This window comes from Rana temporaria, chromosome 4, assembly GCF_905171775.1.
Source record: "Rana temporaria chromosome 4, aRanTem1.1, whole genome shotgun sequence".
Classification (NCBI taxonomy): domain Eukaryota; kingdom Metazoa; phylum Chordata; class Amphibia; order Anura; family Ranidae; genus Rana; species Rana temporaria.
This window is the reverse complement of record NC_053492.1, coordinates 372537452-372554415: the sequence shown is the minus strand read 5'-3', so window position 1 is coordinate 372554415 and position 16964 is coordinate 372537452. Positions and strand designations below refer to the sequence as shown.

At 39.2% G+C, this 16964-nt stretch overlaps 1 protein-coding gene across 9 annotated transcripts in view; it reads left to right on the top strand.

Moving 5' to 3' along the window:
• ARID1B (AT-rich interaction domain 1B) overlaps positions 1-16964 on the top strand; it is a 497144-nt gene that overhangs the window by 146368 nt on the left and 333812 nt on the right. For all 9 annotated transcript variants that reach the window (XM_040350968.1, XM_040350965.1, XM_040350967.1 and 6 more), the window contains one exon: positions 10603-10716. In XM_040350968.1, the coding sequence (XP_040206902.1) occupies positions 10603-10716 (114 nt within the window). The remainder of the gene's footprint in view (positions 1-10602; positions 10717-16964) is intronic.

Sequence of the window (16964 nt, the reverse complement as noted above, 5' to 3'; positions counted from 1 at the left end):
CGAAGGTCATATCCAGTTTTCATTTGAACCAGGATTTGGTATTACCATCCTTCTTCCCTAAACCTACTTCCAGAAAGGAAGGGTTGCTGCATACCTTGGATATTGTCAGGGCCATGAAGGCCTATCTTAAAGCTACAAAGAAGATCCGGAAGACAGATGTGCTGTTCATTCTACCGGATGGGCCCAAGAAGGGGCAGGCAGCTGCAAAGTCCACCATTTCTAGGTGGATTAAGCAATTAATCACTCAGGCCTACGGCTTGAAAGGGTTGCCTCCTCCAGTATCATTAAAGGCTCATTCTACTAGAGCCATGGGCGCCTCCTGGGCAGCACACCACCAGATCTCTATGGCTCAAGTTTGCAAGGCGGCAACCTGGTCTTCTGTCCACACGTTTACAAAATTCTACAAGTTGGACGTAAGAAGGAATACTGATACTGCCTTCGGGCAGGCAGTGCTGCAGGCTGCAGTTTGAGACCCTCGGATTCCGGGGGCTCCTCTTGTTCGAGTTAAATTTAAAAATTTTATTTTTCTCAACTAAGTTGGATTTATTATGATTTGAGTATATCTCTAAATTAAATCCTTTTGTCTTGGAGATGTTCTCCCTCCCCTCATTGTAAGCATTGCTTTGGGACATCCCATATAGTAATGAATGCCGCTCTGTGTCCCGTGATGTACGATAAAGAAAAAGAGATTTTTAATACAGCTTACCTGTAAAATCTTTTTCTTGGAGTACATCACGGGACACAGAGCTCCCACCCCTCTTTTTTGAGGACCATTTTGGGAGGCATACTGCTTGCTACAAAACTGAGGTACTCCTCCTATGGGAGGGGGTTATATAGGGAGGGGCATTTCCTGTTTGAGATTGCCAGTGTCTACACCTGAAGGTACTCCATATAACCCATATAGTAATGAATGCCGCTCTGTGTCCCGTGATGTACTCCAAGAAAAAGATTTTACAGGTAAGCTGTATTAAAAATCTCTTTTTCATCCATTGACTTTGTCAAAAGCTATATTCCTTTGACAAGGTCTATAGACAAACGCGTCATCAGACTCCAGAAGTACTCGGGCAGCCATTTTGATTTCGATTCGCTGACCTACCTGGAAACAGAATGAAATGTGGTTTTAATGTATTTGGTAATGGACTGCGCAAGTGGAGCACTTTAGCATTGGTGGTACACTGATAGTGGTATATTCACATGTGAACACAGTATAGATATGTTTAGTTCCATTTATTTATAAAGTACTACAATATGTGTTTATTTTGAGTTTCTCGTGATGAGTTGAAGATATTGGGGGAGCAAAGGTGAATAAAGGAGATGACACACAGTTGATTTTGACAGTTTATTGGACCCATTAGGCATAAGTGGATTGGAAATCCGGTAAGAGGCTTGGAAAGTCATCTGCAGGCTACTACTTCACCAAAATGATTCATAGCTGAATAACCAACTAAAGCTATATGAAAATCTTGACTTTCCCCTGTAAAAGTTGAACTTGGCTCTTCCTACAGAAACGTTGTTCTGCGAAAATAAAATGGAAATTTGCATATAAATGTAATTGCTTTTATTGATGGGGCTACCAATGGTTATGACATGCAGTCTTAACTGAAGCTAAACCTTAAGTGTGTACTTTTTCCATACTCCGTTTGCACTTCCCTGATTTAGAACAGATTTACTTTTACCATTTAAAAGTCTTTGATACATTTTTTTCACTAGAAAATATTGTGAAATCATTGACTGCTTGTTGTGTTATAACTCATGAAGGCTTTCTGTTCCCCATTTTACAGACCAGTTGAAGGACTGCAGGGGAGAATGCACAACTCTCAGCATTTTGAGATAGAATAATAATGGGACACCTTTTAGTACAAAGCATATAAGCGTAAACGTACACCTACCGTATAAAATGCAAGCCCAAAAAATGGTCATTTAAACCCTCTGATTTTTTTTTTCAACAATGCTTTATCTTCTAGTGTTTAAAAATAACATGCATACATTCAGAGTCTGGAAAAAGCATAGTGTAATGAACACTTTCGGTAGTTAAGCAGCAATAAAAAAGTTTATACGTCAGACCAAAAAGATGGTCGGTGTCAGGAGGAAAGAGGGACAGGGATTTTGTTCTAAAAAGAGCCACTATTTGGCCAAAAGTTTGTAGACAACTGATCACCACACCTACCTACCTCTATGGCCAAATGTATGTGGTCACACATCTAAATGATTGTGTTTAGGTGTTTCCTGTGAAGGGTGCTGTTAATGCTACAGCATACAAACACACATTAGGCAAACTGCACTTACAAGCTTATGGTAATAGTGTGGGGATTGGGGAAGGAGCTTTTTGCTCTAACATGATTGTACCCAAGTTCACAAAGCTAGATCCATAAAGACTTGTTTTGATGAGTTTGAAGTGGAAGAATTTGAGTAGCCTTCAGTTTACCCGTATAGGTGTGATAATCAGATGTTCACAACTACACTACACTAAACCTTTCACACAAACCTATTTATGATCACATTATTTTAAAAAGGGCAGTACAAACGAAACCTTGTTGTGAAAAAAGCAATTTTTGCTTATTCTTTTTGATTTGATTCTGTTTTCGGATGAAAACGGGACATACATGGGTCCCTATGTGATTACGGGTGTCAGCGGATGAACACTGTAAGAGGCGGCACGACTTTGGGGGCGACTCGGCAAGGCGATCTCAAGGCGACTTGAGAGGCAACTTGCAAAATTACTTCTGTATTGAAGTCCATGCAAGTCGCCCCCAAAGTCGTACAGGAACCTTTTTCTAAGTCGGAGCGACTTGTGTCACTCCTATTAGAACGGTTCCATTGACTACTGTGGACCGCGACTTGTCAGGCGGCTGAGTCGCCTGACGGCTCGCCCCTGTGTGAACTGGCTCTTATACAAGCTGTACGCTCACTACTTTACATTGTAGCAACATTTTATTTCTTCCGTGTTGTCACATGAAAATATACTTTGTGTGTCTGGGTTATCTGTGTGTGTGTGTGTGTGTGTGTGTGTATAATTATATATATATATATATATATATATATATATATATATATCTATGGATGTATATATCTCAAATTAGTAAACATTTGCACAACAATACCTGAATGAAAAGCCCAGAACTAACGTATGAACAAACAGTTGTGTGGTTTTATTAATTATTTACTCAATCCTTTTTAAAAACTGGAATTTTTTTTATTTTTTTAAAGTCTGGACTTCATGTAAAAACATCAAATAATGCTGTTGGTAATTGGTTGTAAGCTAGCAGCCTAATAAAATGTTTTGGCACATATAAAGAAAAGCTAAGGTTAATAAAATAAATCTTAGTGTGACTCCATTTTTAGCTCTGTATTTCTCTGTCCTCTGTTATTATTTGTTCTAATTTTCAGCCAAGTCAGGGTTTCCCTTAGTATTACATGCCAAAGTATCTTTCCTTGAAATCTTGCCAATAGCCATAGGGTGTATGGACGTAGCTTTGAGAGTAATCTCAACACGTGCTTTTAATGTCAGAAAAGAATACATCTGTGTGTGTGATTTACAGCTTCCCAAATCCTAGAGTAGGAGGAAGGTGTTATGGTTGATTTCATTGATCAAAGAGTAGGGAGTTCTACAGCTTGTGTGTTGCACACTGCAATCAATGGTTCCTCTGTGAGTTTATTATTATTCAGTCACAGGAGTATTTTTTTTTTTTTTTTTTATCTTCGCAAGTGTTTGCAGTCTATGCTGACAATGGAGTGTCTTTTAAATGAAGGCATATTTTTAAATTTTCTTTAGCTGGTTTTACCTTTTTTACTTATTTGGTGCATGTGTTTTGTAGTGCTTGTGCCATTGAATATCTTGTTGATACTGAGTTTTTTGCCTCTAAAAATAACGTAATTTATTGACATGCATTTTAACAATACAGATTTAAAAAACAAGCTGTTCCCAGTCTTCATTGTGGTAACACAAGCAATGCAAAGTACTTTGTGTTGTGGCATACTGCACACTGCAAACCATTTATTGTAAAGGGACCTCCACATCGGAGGAATGATTCCTGCTTTACTTGTTTCACTGCAGCGTATCATCACGCACAACATTTTTTGTGGTGCGCTGTAACACAAGTGTGAATTTTTGATGCCTTCAAAATGTTTGTTACGCTTTTAGCCTCATAAAAATTATACTTTTTTTTTTTTTTTTTTATGGAATTTGTATAAAGAGTAAATGGACAGTAAAATAGGCCTTCTATTTTCATTGAAGGCCTGCATCTGTTTATTTATTTCTGCTCTTTCATACCTTTTATACCTTTTATGCTGGCCAAACCCTTAATAGTTTGGTGGCAATTTTGTTGGCCCTCAATCCACCTTCAACCACAGTTGTTTCTAAGCTGTTAGAGAGGTAAAAATCGATCCAAAGCACTGCAATTCCACCCAAAACATTATAGGTTAACGTTCACCCCAATTTTTGATTGTGCGCTCTGAAACCAACAAAGATGTCAAGTACACTGGCCAATAATCAATTTAGGCCAACTTTTGGGCAACGGTTTTTGTCAAAACTGTAACCCAATCAAAACATGTTTGGGGTAAGTTATTATTCAGTAGTTTTTTTCAGATTGGGCAGATTTAAAATGGTTAAAAGTGGATGAAATGTAAATTAAGTGCATTTGTGACAAGTACATATTTTTCCTTACGCTTCAATGTGACTAAAAGTGTTAGGAAGTCCTTTCCACTTTAAATGCTGCTGGTTGCATGCCCGTTTTTTCTCTTTAGGTTGTGCCTTCTCTGTGCTCTCCCAATGCTTTCTCTGTTTTTTTTTTTTTCTTCTGGTGATTTTAGAGAACTGAAGTTAGCATGATTTGAGGCCTGCTGACAGTGTTGTGGGCTGGGAAAATATTCGGTTTAGAGACCATGTTTAGCATAGCATATTGCTTTCCTAACATAAGCACCTCTTTGCAATCTGCTGTGAGTGGATTACATGATTTATAGAGACTTTTAAAATCAAAAGATCATAATTTACAATTCTATCAGACACTAGTGTTACTAACAAAACAACTGACTACAGGCTTTTACTGTCATATGATATGTGCTTTAAAAATATATACTGCATGGATTCATTCTGTAAAGCGTACCTGTGCATTATTTTCACCTCATTATAAATAGCAGGCGACCCAAAAAACATGACCAGCTTCTTTTCTTGAGTGCTGACAGTTATATACTCGCACTCATGCTTTTGGGTATGCAGGGGTGCCATGTAGGCATTGGATGTATTCTGCTGGCACATGGAAATGGCCAGTATTCCTAGTAACATGATATTAGAAAAAAAACACCTGGGAGTACATCAGTCGTTCAAGGACTGTCCCATTTATTTTGTTACCCCCCCTCCAAAGCTGTACCTTTACCGAGTGCAAATGAGGATCCAACTTTACCAGAAAGGTTATGCTGTTTTGGATCCATCGTAAAAAAAAATATATATAAAATGGCATATAAGAATGAAGACATCTGCGCTGTGGCTTTAAAAAAACAGATTAGGGTCGTGACTCATGTACGTAACCCAAATCAAATAAAAAAATATATATATATATTGTGTAGCGCCACTTTTAAGAAATTCTCATTAGTGCAAATGAAATTAGTGTACAAAAAAAAAATGTGAGTGTTGACTCTATATGGAGATGGTGGTTGACCTCTGGCCACACTTGCAGAAGAACATTTTGCACAGGTAAAGGTGTTGTTTTATTTTCTTGATTTTACTCCATCAGCTTGGACTATTTACAGCTAATTGGGACTTTGTTTCTCATCAGTTTAACTATATATGTTGATATTTTTTTTTTGTACACTAGTTTATTTCATTTGCACTATTGAGAATTTTTTTTAAGTGGCACTACTCAATATTTGTTTTTTATTATAAAAAAAAAAGCATAATCCTGTAATGGTTGTGATGTGCTCCCAGATGTTTTTGGACTGAAATTGTGGCCCCTTTGCACAGGTTGGAACCCTTGGTCACCTGCTGAACTGCCACTGATTACTAGCAGCACGTTACTTGACCACATTCATAATAACACCAACAGAAAAAATTCACAAAAGTTTGTACCAAAACTGAACATTCCACAATATGTGAACTGCCTTTTTTTTACAATTAGTAATTGTGTTCAGACACTTTTTTTTTGTGATTTATTTGCTGCTGCAGACAGCACAGCTTGGAGGGTGATGCTACGTTCTTTGTTACAGTTAAGCAATATGGGAGAATCACCTTGCCAGCTGCAGCCTGATTGTTGGGCGATAAAAGAGGAGCGACACAAGTCATGACCTCTGCTCACTCTTCTCTCTCATCCTGTCTGCGCGTTCCCTATCAGCACATGGGCGTGCTTCAAAGCCTAGCACCCCTTGTGGGATGATATCTAGACAGATTCAGGTATTAATGGAAATAATTTAAGTATTTGTAGAAGGGAAGTATCTGTCTTGGAATCCAACTTCAAGACATGGAAATTTATGTAAAATTTGGCAAATTTTGTCAAACATGTTTGCAGTATACATGGTTTTTCAATTAAGTTCAACCTGTATTTTTAACATATTTTTCCAAATGTCTCTCTTAAATCCAGGGCTGTGGAGTCGGTAGATAAATGTTTTGACTCCTAAATGTTTAGACAATCTAAATTTAGTAGGAGTCGGAGCATTGTTTGCTGACTCCGACTCCAGGTACCCAAAATTTCCTCCGACTCCACAGCCCTGCTTAAATCATCTGTATTCATATCATTTTAATGAATCAGGACATTTATACTTGTATCTAAATATATCCACACCACAATAACAAAGTTGCCTTTGTCTTGGTAGATTATTTTTAACCATAGCTTTCCGAAAGAACCGCATGTTGCAGCATTTAGTCCAATTATATTCTATGCTACTTTCATTACCTGCATTCAACTATGCAGAATGTGCAGTATAGGCTGAATGTGTTCTTAGGCAGTGAGCGACCCTTACAAAAACAGGCCAAATGTCAATGTATTGTAAGCTACAGCAAGGGTGCTCAACCCGTTGCCCTCCAGCTGTTGCGGAACTACAAGTCCCATGAGGCTTTGCAAAGCTGACAATTACAAGTAGGGTTGTCCCGATACCACTTTTTTAGGACCGAGTACAAGTACCGATACTTTTTTTCAAGTAGTCGCCGATACCGAATACCGATACTTTTTTTAAATGTGTCCCCAAATGCAGCCATGTCCCCCACATATGCAGCCATGTCCCTCTAGCCATGTCCCTCACATATGCAGCCATGTCCCTCTAGCCATGTCCCTCACATATGCAGCCATGTCCCTCACATATGCAGCCATGTCCCTCTAGCCATGTCCCTCACATATGCAGCCATGTCCCTCTAGCCATGTCCCTCACATATGCAGCAATGTCCCTCTAGCCATGTCCCTCACATATGCAGCCATGTCCCTCTAGCCATGTCCCTCACATATGCAGCAATGTCCCTCTAGCCATGTCCCTCACATATGCAGCAATGTCCCTCTAGCCATGTCCCTCACATATGCAGCAATGTCCCTCTAGCCATGTCCCTCACATATGCAGCCATGTCCCTCTAGCCATGTCCCTCACATATGCAGCCATGTCCCTCACATATGCAGCAATGTCCCTCTAGCCATGTCCCTCACATATGCAGCAATGTCCCTCTAGCCATGTCCCTCGATGCGGCGGCGCGATGCGGCGGCATCGGCGGGGGGGAAAGTATTCTATTTAGGTATCGGGGGTATTTGCGCGAGTACGAGTACTCCCGCAAATACTCGGTATCGGTCCCGATACCGATACTGGTATCGGTATCTGGACAACCCTAATTACAAGCATGATGGGACTTGTAGTTCTGCAACAGCTGGAGGGCCACAGGTTGAGCACCCATGAGCTACATCATATGCAAGAAGCAGTTACTTAAAGTGGAGGTCTGGCTTTAAAAAAAAAAATGTAAAGTCAGCAGCTACAAACACTAGCTGCTGACTTTTAATAAGCACATTTACCTATCCAGGTTGCCCGCAATATAGGCCACCTGAGGTCGATCGGCGCTGGTCCTAGCCTCACCATCCGTACTAAGGGAAACAGGCTGGACCTCCACTTTAAGCCAGCCTTTTTTCAACCAGGGTGCCCTCTGTTTTTTTTTTTTTCAGGGGTGTCTTGGCAAAATGTCTAAAACTTGATCAAAAACTATACAAGCCAGTGGGTGCATCAAACCAGACTTTTTGTTATAAAAAAGCCACAGGTTTTATTTTTCTCTCTATTTTTGAGCACATTTTGTAAAAATGATGTATAACTCATGCTAACTATTTTATATACATATTATAGACAAATGACTGACTCGTCTCTACACCCCTGAGGAAAGAGAGGCATCTCTCAGAAACGTTGGGTATAATTCGAATAATCGCGTCCTATAAAGCTTGTATATACTTTGAACCTGTTCAGATTTTAATCCATATTCATACCATATGTTAATGTTTTAACATAACCTGGTTTGTACTTATATAATAAATGATAACTTTCCCTTTTATACCATAGACCTATCCACTTTGTGGTTCATATTTTTGTGCCTTAAAAGTGCAGTCAAGGGATCCATTGTTTTCTTTTGGTTTTGTTTTTGCACCATTACAACCATCTAGCCACTACATCCTTACAATAGCAAGTTAATAGCGAGGACATCTGGCGCCTCCACTGCATCCTTGTTTACCTCTTCCCTGCCCCTCTCCGTTAGCACTGGGGTCACATTAGTTGAGTGAGAGAGGGAAACTGATGGAGAAGAGGAACATTGGCATACTAGTCAGTACCAGTGTGCAAAGAAGTATTGCTTTGGAAAAATAAATCACCTCCAACATTGGGTGTTGTATGTGTGGATGCTTCTGCATTATGTATTAAGCTAGGTTAGTTTTGTACATTTTAGAATGGGGTGCCTTGAGATTGTGCAGAATTTTAAAGGGTGCCTTGACTGAACACGGACTCAAGCAGTCAAAGTGAAACAACCTGCTATAATAATATTTGATGTGAAATATAAAAACCAATATGGCAGTATACATGTGAACCCAAGGTCCTCCAATCATTATTTTGGAATTCATGACGACCCATTCTTCAAAGGTCCACCAAAATGTATACTGCTCTATAGAACTGATTTTTCTTATGATATATATTCTGAAATTATATTCTGATACAAGTGAGTGAACAGTAGAAATGTTTCTCAACCTTGTATATTTGTGTGGGTGTGCTGATTAACCTTAGTTATTTATTTGTGCTATTGGGTCTGCAAGATGAGACTGCTATTAATTAAAGCACCCATTGCTTAAATTCACATCTATCGCCGTCTTTACCGTATAGCATAGTGTGCAGTTTCCGTATATAACTAGATGAATTAAATATCACCATGGAGCGCTGTGTGCTTGCTTATGCCACTACATGTAAATTAGCCAGCTGGTTGTTAGCTGGTGGCAGCTTATTTACTATCGTCAAACCAGAATGGTTTTACCCTTCCCCCTAAATGTAATGACAATAAGTGAGAATTCCTGCCACTCTTTTTTGACATAACTGAATGATTCCATCTGCTTCACCTAGGCAAACAAAATTAATTGTGTATCATATTTTTATTATCTTGTATAAAATGGATGTGTTTATGGGTATATGGAAATAATGTAAGGTATCTGATTTATTCATTAAAGGGTTGTGTGACTGATTCACCATCTCGGCACTTTTATGTATTAAACTGGACATGCTGTTTTCCTCTTACAAACTGATCTTTGTCTGTTGAGGTCTTGATGTTGACTCGTATGGAGTTCATTCTTGCTGATATAAAGGATTCAGTTAAGATGGGTATATTTGTGTCTCAGATTCAGAATACTTTTTATTACTATACAGGATTTATATAGCGCCGACAATTTGCGCAGCGCTTTACAACAGTAGGGCACACAGTACAATTACAATACAGAAGGAATCAGAGGTCCCTGCTCGTTAGAGCTTTCAATCTAGGAGTTAATTTCAAAGGGAAATTACTAAGATACGGTTACATTCCACAAAGACGACCCATAAAATCACAATAATGGTCACAACAATACAATTACCAATAAAAATTGATATGAAATTAAACAAAATTAATACTCTACTATAATTAATCATACCATCCCAATAAAATACTACATAGAATAAATAACAAAAAGAAAAAGTACTAGAGGCTTTTCTATTTTTATAGAGGAACCATGTTGTTGTTTTTTTTTTTGTCCTATAGTCACCAAAAAATCCCAGCTCTATCTATATATTTTTTTTTCAAAGCAGATAAATGTTTTCCTTTTCCTTTTTTTTTCAAAATATAATGTCCTGTGTTGAATGGCACCCAAAATTGTTCAACTTGGAACCCTGGGGAGAGTATATTGCTGTGGAATAAGCCAGCACAGGAATTGGCCTAGTATCAATAATTTTTTTTGGTCCTATTTACAGTAAATACACAGGCTTTTTTCAAAGCGTAAATTGCTTTGCATTTTATTTTAGATACAACCTGTATCAATAATTATATTTTCTTCAAAGGCTTTTATGGGGATTACCTGATAACTGTTGGAGCAACAAATATAATTATGCCACACATTTTATATATATTACTTTTTTTTGTGTGTTCAGGATGTTCCTTCAGAAAGCTATGGAAACAGGACGCAACCTCCTCCAATGGCTTCTGGAAAGACTAACCATGAAGACTTGAATATAATACAACAAGAGAGGCCATCAAGCTTACCAGTAAGTTTTATTTCTGCCTTAAAATTGTTTTTCAAATGCATTTTTCTTCCCAGAAGCTTTTTGATTCATAAATTGTACAGGCTCAGCTTTTGTTTGGTAAGAATGGAATATGGGATTAATGCACAAAATGACACAGTATAACACATTCAGATGATTCTTTGCCAACCTGGTGGTCTGAGACATTTTTTTGAAAGCAGATCTTGTTTAACAAAAGCATTGGCCATTACCTTTCCAACAACTGTAATAAGCAGGGTAGAAAGTGATAGATACGAAGGATAAGGCACTAGCCTGCAGAGCTCTTGCAGTATCTGTTTCTGTGCTAAATATTCCAATAAATGGATTTCCATTTACCATTTGCAATGTGCATTAAAATTCTCAATATGAAAAAAAAGAATTGTCATCTTACTAAGCTTATTAATAAAGGTAGTGGAAATTGCAATGGTTAGGTTTTGTAGCCTATAGACAGTTTTGTCACCTTTCATAAATTAAGCGCAACCAGAAAAATGAATGTTGACACAGGAGAGGTTGGTGCTAAAAGTATTAGGAGCAAACTAATTTGGGAGAATTATTTTAACTTTACTGACCCCTTAAACAGGATTTGTGGTTCTAGTTACCAGTGGTTTTTATACTACTGTACAATATCTTGGAGTAAATACACACAGACATACACAATTGTGGCCACAAAAACGTTATGGACTACTAAAGTTAGAAAGCACATTTTATATTACTCATAGGGATCGATTTACTAAAGGCAAATGGAATGTGCAGTTGCTCCAGAGCTTAATAAATGAGGGATAAGCTTTGTTAACCTCCATGATACAATTGTGCAAGAAAAAACAATTGTACGTGCAAAGTGGCACAGTCACTTTGCCTTTAGTAAATAAACCCACTGTCTTTAAACTTATGTATTACCTGCTAACCTCTACTAACGATTTGTAAAAGTCAAAACCTTCATAAAAAGAAAAATGTAAAGAATGTCAGATTATTTGAAACTAAAAGGTGCATCTGCTACTTGCTTTTCAGACCCATTATGTTTGCACTGTTTATGACCAAACTTTTCTCAGAATACCACTTCTGCTCAGTATTCCTTAGGGATAGCATATGACAAAGTTCATATGATGTTAATATGCATTATATAAATACCCAAGATATTCCTACGGGACCAGTTGCTCCTTGCTTAGAATGAGCAACAATTCCTTGAGGAATATTTAATGGTGATTTAGATCCACTTAGTTGGAATATAGCGGCCTACAATACCAGCCTATTAACATCATATGAACTTTGTCATTTGCGATCCATGTGGGAATATTGAGCAATGTGCTCTGAAGCTGTATTCTGAGAAAAGTTTGGAATATACTATCCCTTTTTATCGTAAACCATACAAACATAAGTGTGTTTAAAAAAAAACTAGTGTCTGTTTTGTGAAGGTTTTGACATTTACAAAATGTTCTTTTGGGGATTGATGCTCATTATTAATAGAGGGATTAAAGCAGGGGTTCACCTGAATTTTTTTTGTTAACAGTAGATTGAGGCTAATTACGGGAAACAGAATCAGGTGTTTTTTTTTTAAATCAATGCAGTACTTACCGTTAGATAAGAGAACTGGGCGTTCCTATTTGATTGACAGCCTTCCGCCGGTCGCATACAGCGCGTCACGAGTTGCCGAACGTCGGTGCGGCTCTATACGGCGCCTGCCCACCGACCGGCTACTTTCGGAAACTCGTGACGCGCTGTATGCGACGGTCGGAAGGCTGTCAATCAAATAGGAACGCCCAGTCCCGCAGCCCATACCCGGAAGCCACGGAGAACATCTATCTCTAAAACGGTAAGTACTGCATTGATTTAAAAAAAATAACACCCAATTCTGCTTCCCGTAATTAGCCTCAATCTAATGTTAAAAATTGATTTTTTTGGGTGAACCTCCACTTTTAATAACTTTGAAGACCACGAGTAATATATTGTATAACATGCTGTCGCACCGAAGTAGTCCTTAACTTGTTTAATGCGTGGGCAATTGTTTTTATATGTTTGTGCTTATATACACTGCTAAAGATTATATTTTACAATTGTTAGCAGAGTTGATCACTTATCGCTGCTACATGGTCCCATTAGGCCCCTTTCACATGTACGGATCCCTTAAGGATCCGTACATGTGTATCCGCTTGCTCAGCGGGGATCTCTCCATTGATCCCCGCTGAGCCGACAGATGACAGGGCGGTCCCTGCACACTGTTCAGGGACAGCCCTGTCAGATCTCCGCTCTCCCCTATGGGGGGGATCGGATGAACACGGGCCGTCTGTCCGTGTTCACCTAATTCACTCTGCCGACGGATGGAAAAATAGTATTTTCCTCCGTCTGCAGAATCGGAGCATTGCGGACACCGATGAGATCGGGTGTCAGCAGATGTTCATCCGCTGACACCCGGCTATCTCATAGGGATTAATGTATGTGCCTTTTTCATCCGTAAACGGATGAAAAAGCAGACATACGGTCCGCATGTGTGAAAGGGGCCTTATGCCTGTCTTGTCCTCAGCTCAGCCTTTCCATTGCAGCCAGAGGAACCCATCTGTAACATACCCTCCGGCTGAACATCCATTGTGGAGAAACTGGCCCATCACTCCACCACTCTGATTGGCTAATGACCGCATTCCCGCAGCCTGTGAATTTGTTGCCAGGCAGCAGATTCAGCTCTAACAGCAATGCCTTCCTCATTCCCATTGGCCAGCAGTGCCTAGGATAAATTATTTAAACTTTAACACCCCAGGGGCTCAGGGCTTGTGATAGGTTCAGCGTGTTTTTTCATCACAATGGGGGTTATTTACGAAAATGCTAATCCACTTTACACTACAAGTGCAAAGTGAACTTGAAATTGCACTGAAAGTGCACTTGGAAGTGCAGTCGCTGTAAATCTGAGGGGTAGATCTGAAATAAGGGGAAGCTCTGCTGATTTTATTATCCAGTCATGTGCAAGCTAAAATGCTGTTTTTTATTTTTCTTGTATGTCCCCCCTAGGATCTACAGCGACTGCACTACCAAGTGCACTTTCAGTGCAATTTCAAGTGCACTTGTAGTGCAAAGTGGATTTTCCTTTAGTAATTAATCCCCAGTGTGTCTATAGTTCTGATCCTTTGCCCCACTTTGTATTACATTACTGTCTGCCACCTGCCCTGGCACTTGTATGCCTCTGAATAACCCCCACTAGTGGCCGAATAAAGGGTTAATAGCACCTGAACAAGCGCCACTGCCAAAGTGCTTTGCAGGCACTTCAGCAGCGGTCCCATTGTATTCACTGCTTCCACACCACCTGAAAGATGCTGCTTGCAGGACTTTTTCGAACATCCTGCGAGCACACTCGGGCTTTCACACTGGGGCTGCAGAGGAGGTGCTATTTTTAGCCCTTTAACACCTCAAAAACGCCTCGGTGTAAAAGTAGCCTAACTATATTCCAACATTTTCAAATGCACCTTACATGTATCGAAAGTGTGCTTCCAGGATTACCTTATTTTTTATAATGGTTTTGCTATGGATCCCACCAAAGTACAGACCATCACTACGGAACTGAAAGCAATATGTCCCTTTCTGGGCTTTGAAAGCTTTTATAGTAAATGTATTAAGAACATTTCCATCAATGTGCTCATTACAGCACTAACAAAATAGTGAGCTATCCCTGCTCTTTGGCCTCCGAAGACCATGTCGACCTTACAAAGACTTAATTACAGCACTTGTGCTGGAATTCATTCTATCTACTGTATCTGTGTGCCTATGTTTTCTGGAAAATCTCTGGTTTGGGACTCAACTTGAAAATTGTCAACTTTTTACTATCAAGTGAGCCTTGGAGAAATTGTGGCATTAGCTGGAAGGAGCTTGCCACTCATTTGTAGTCTACACTGACCACAAGAACTTAGAGTATATTAAGACAATGACACAGTTTAACTCCTGACAGGCCTGCTGGTGTCTCTTATTTTTGACTAGTTTTGACATTGTTATTATCACTAGGGCTCCAAGAGCACTAAGGCAAATGCCCTTTCATGTAGCTTCAAACCTTGTTCCACGGATTTCTCAGAAATCGGCAGTATATTGCCTTCTGATGAAATCATGACTACTTTACCCTGACTTTTCTAATTTATGTATTTGAGGCACAGTACAACTTCCCAATTAGTTTACATTTAGGTAAATAACTTGTTCTGCTACACCTCAGGCTGAAGGTTCTACCCGAAGGGCATGACACCAAAATGTCCAGGCACCTAGATATTGCCAATACAATCTCTTTGGTTCTTCCTCTATCCGTGCTTAAGTTCCTCTTGTTAAACATTCCCTCTCTATGCTGCTGGCCTCCCCAGTAAAATGAGAGCTAATGTTGAATTATCCGAAATTCTGTAGGTGGACCTGTCGGTAACACCTGGATTGACAAAAATCAATTTTTCAAGTTACTTTTTTAGACAATTTCAGGTGGAAAATTGCTGGTCAAACAGCACTCGCATCCACTCAATTGCAGGCACTATTCGGGTATTTTAACAGGTTGCAGTGCTGGCTGTCAGAATACAATAGCCCACAGCAGGAGAATCTTTCACCCATGCTCACAAGCTAAACTGCAGAAATCCATATGAATATGACCAACTATGGTATGCCCCAAAATATTGTCTGGAACAGAGGAACAAAACTTACATCATTGTTTTGGACACAATTATTTTTTTCATTGGTACCAACCTGTCCTTTCAGTATGCCTACCACCCCCAGACTAAATGGCAGACTGAGCATTAATTTTTTTTTTATATTAATGTCTACTGGATGTTTCTCATCTACCGCACACAAATGTCGCTGAGCCAACACGCAGACCTGTCTCGCCAGGAGTGAGCATCTAGGGTACTGTCACAGGCCCTACAGACCTTGCCTATCTGAACCTACTGGCAACCCACATCACTGTCTTCTGTCACCTCAGTCACTATAGACAGTCCTTGCCAATACAAAAATACATATCAGTTTTAAACCAATTTTGGAGATCTCATTGCAAGTCACTAGATAGAACCAAATGATTACTAGGATAGCTGAGCAGGAGAAGAGCTAACCTGCAGAGCTTGACACACAAGGTTCTGATGACCATGCCAAAGCTAAAAAGTGGAACAAGGCAGTGTAAGAGTATGTATTTATGTTGGGGGGGGGGGGTGTATGTGTACTATAATAAAATTTGCACACTAGATCAATACAGATGGTGCAGTTGTGTGTCACTTGACGCAAAATGCACTTATTTACTGTAGTTATGTCTCTTTTCACTGAAACTGAAAAGTAGCAAAGATGTGCTCTGTAAGTAGAAAATAATCCCAACGACGTGCTGTCTGGAAGAAAGGTTACTGAAGGCAGATGTGTTCAAAGGAGAAATGAAAGCTCCCTGAGAAAGTTAATACCACCTGTGTTATTCTTTCACTAAGGGTTGAAAAAAGAATATACAAGTACAGTAGCTGGAATATGAAAATGTACAGTATATATATTTCCCTGCCCATGTTTCTAGTGTTTTGCCACAGTACTGTAAAGATGAACAATGCTGTTTTCCTTTGTATGGGTCAGAAAATTTTAACTAAAAATTGTTACTGTGTGAAAGAAGATTATTGACTCGCCAAGCCTTCAATTTCCAGTGAATAGATTTCCCTCCCCGCAGCTTTGGGAACATGTTGTGCATGCATTCTATTTTAGAGCAAACTGTAATTTGCAGCCGAGACAGTTAGATGCCCCACTGAACTTTGTTTAAGCCTGAAATAAAAGCAAAAATCTAAAAGCCACCACAAAGTGACTAAGCTTTCTTGAATGCTTTCCTCAGCCATTTTTAAGCGCCTGCTCTAGAGAACTGACATTAACCGTACACAAGATTTCAAAGAGCTTTGCCTGCATTTTAGATTACTATACTGATGGCGTTCCAACTCGTATTTAACTGCCGATAGTGCACATCTCTGGATAAAAGTTATTTTTTTTTTTGGGCCTTTTTTTAGCAGTTGATGTAGCTTAATTTAAAAAAAAAAATAGATTCCTGCAGAAAATGTAGCAGTGTCCATTAAATGGCACAGGCACCATATATGGAAAAACTATTGATTGAACAGGTTTCTTCTTCGTTTAAGCTTAAATGCCAGAACTTTTATCATGAGAAGAGTCCTTTAGTCTTTTTAACATATACTATAACATTGAAACAATCACATTTTACTAACAAATTTTAGCTCTGTGCTTATCAGTTCTTCTTTTTTTTTTTAGTGGGGGGAAAA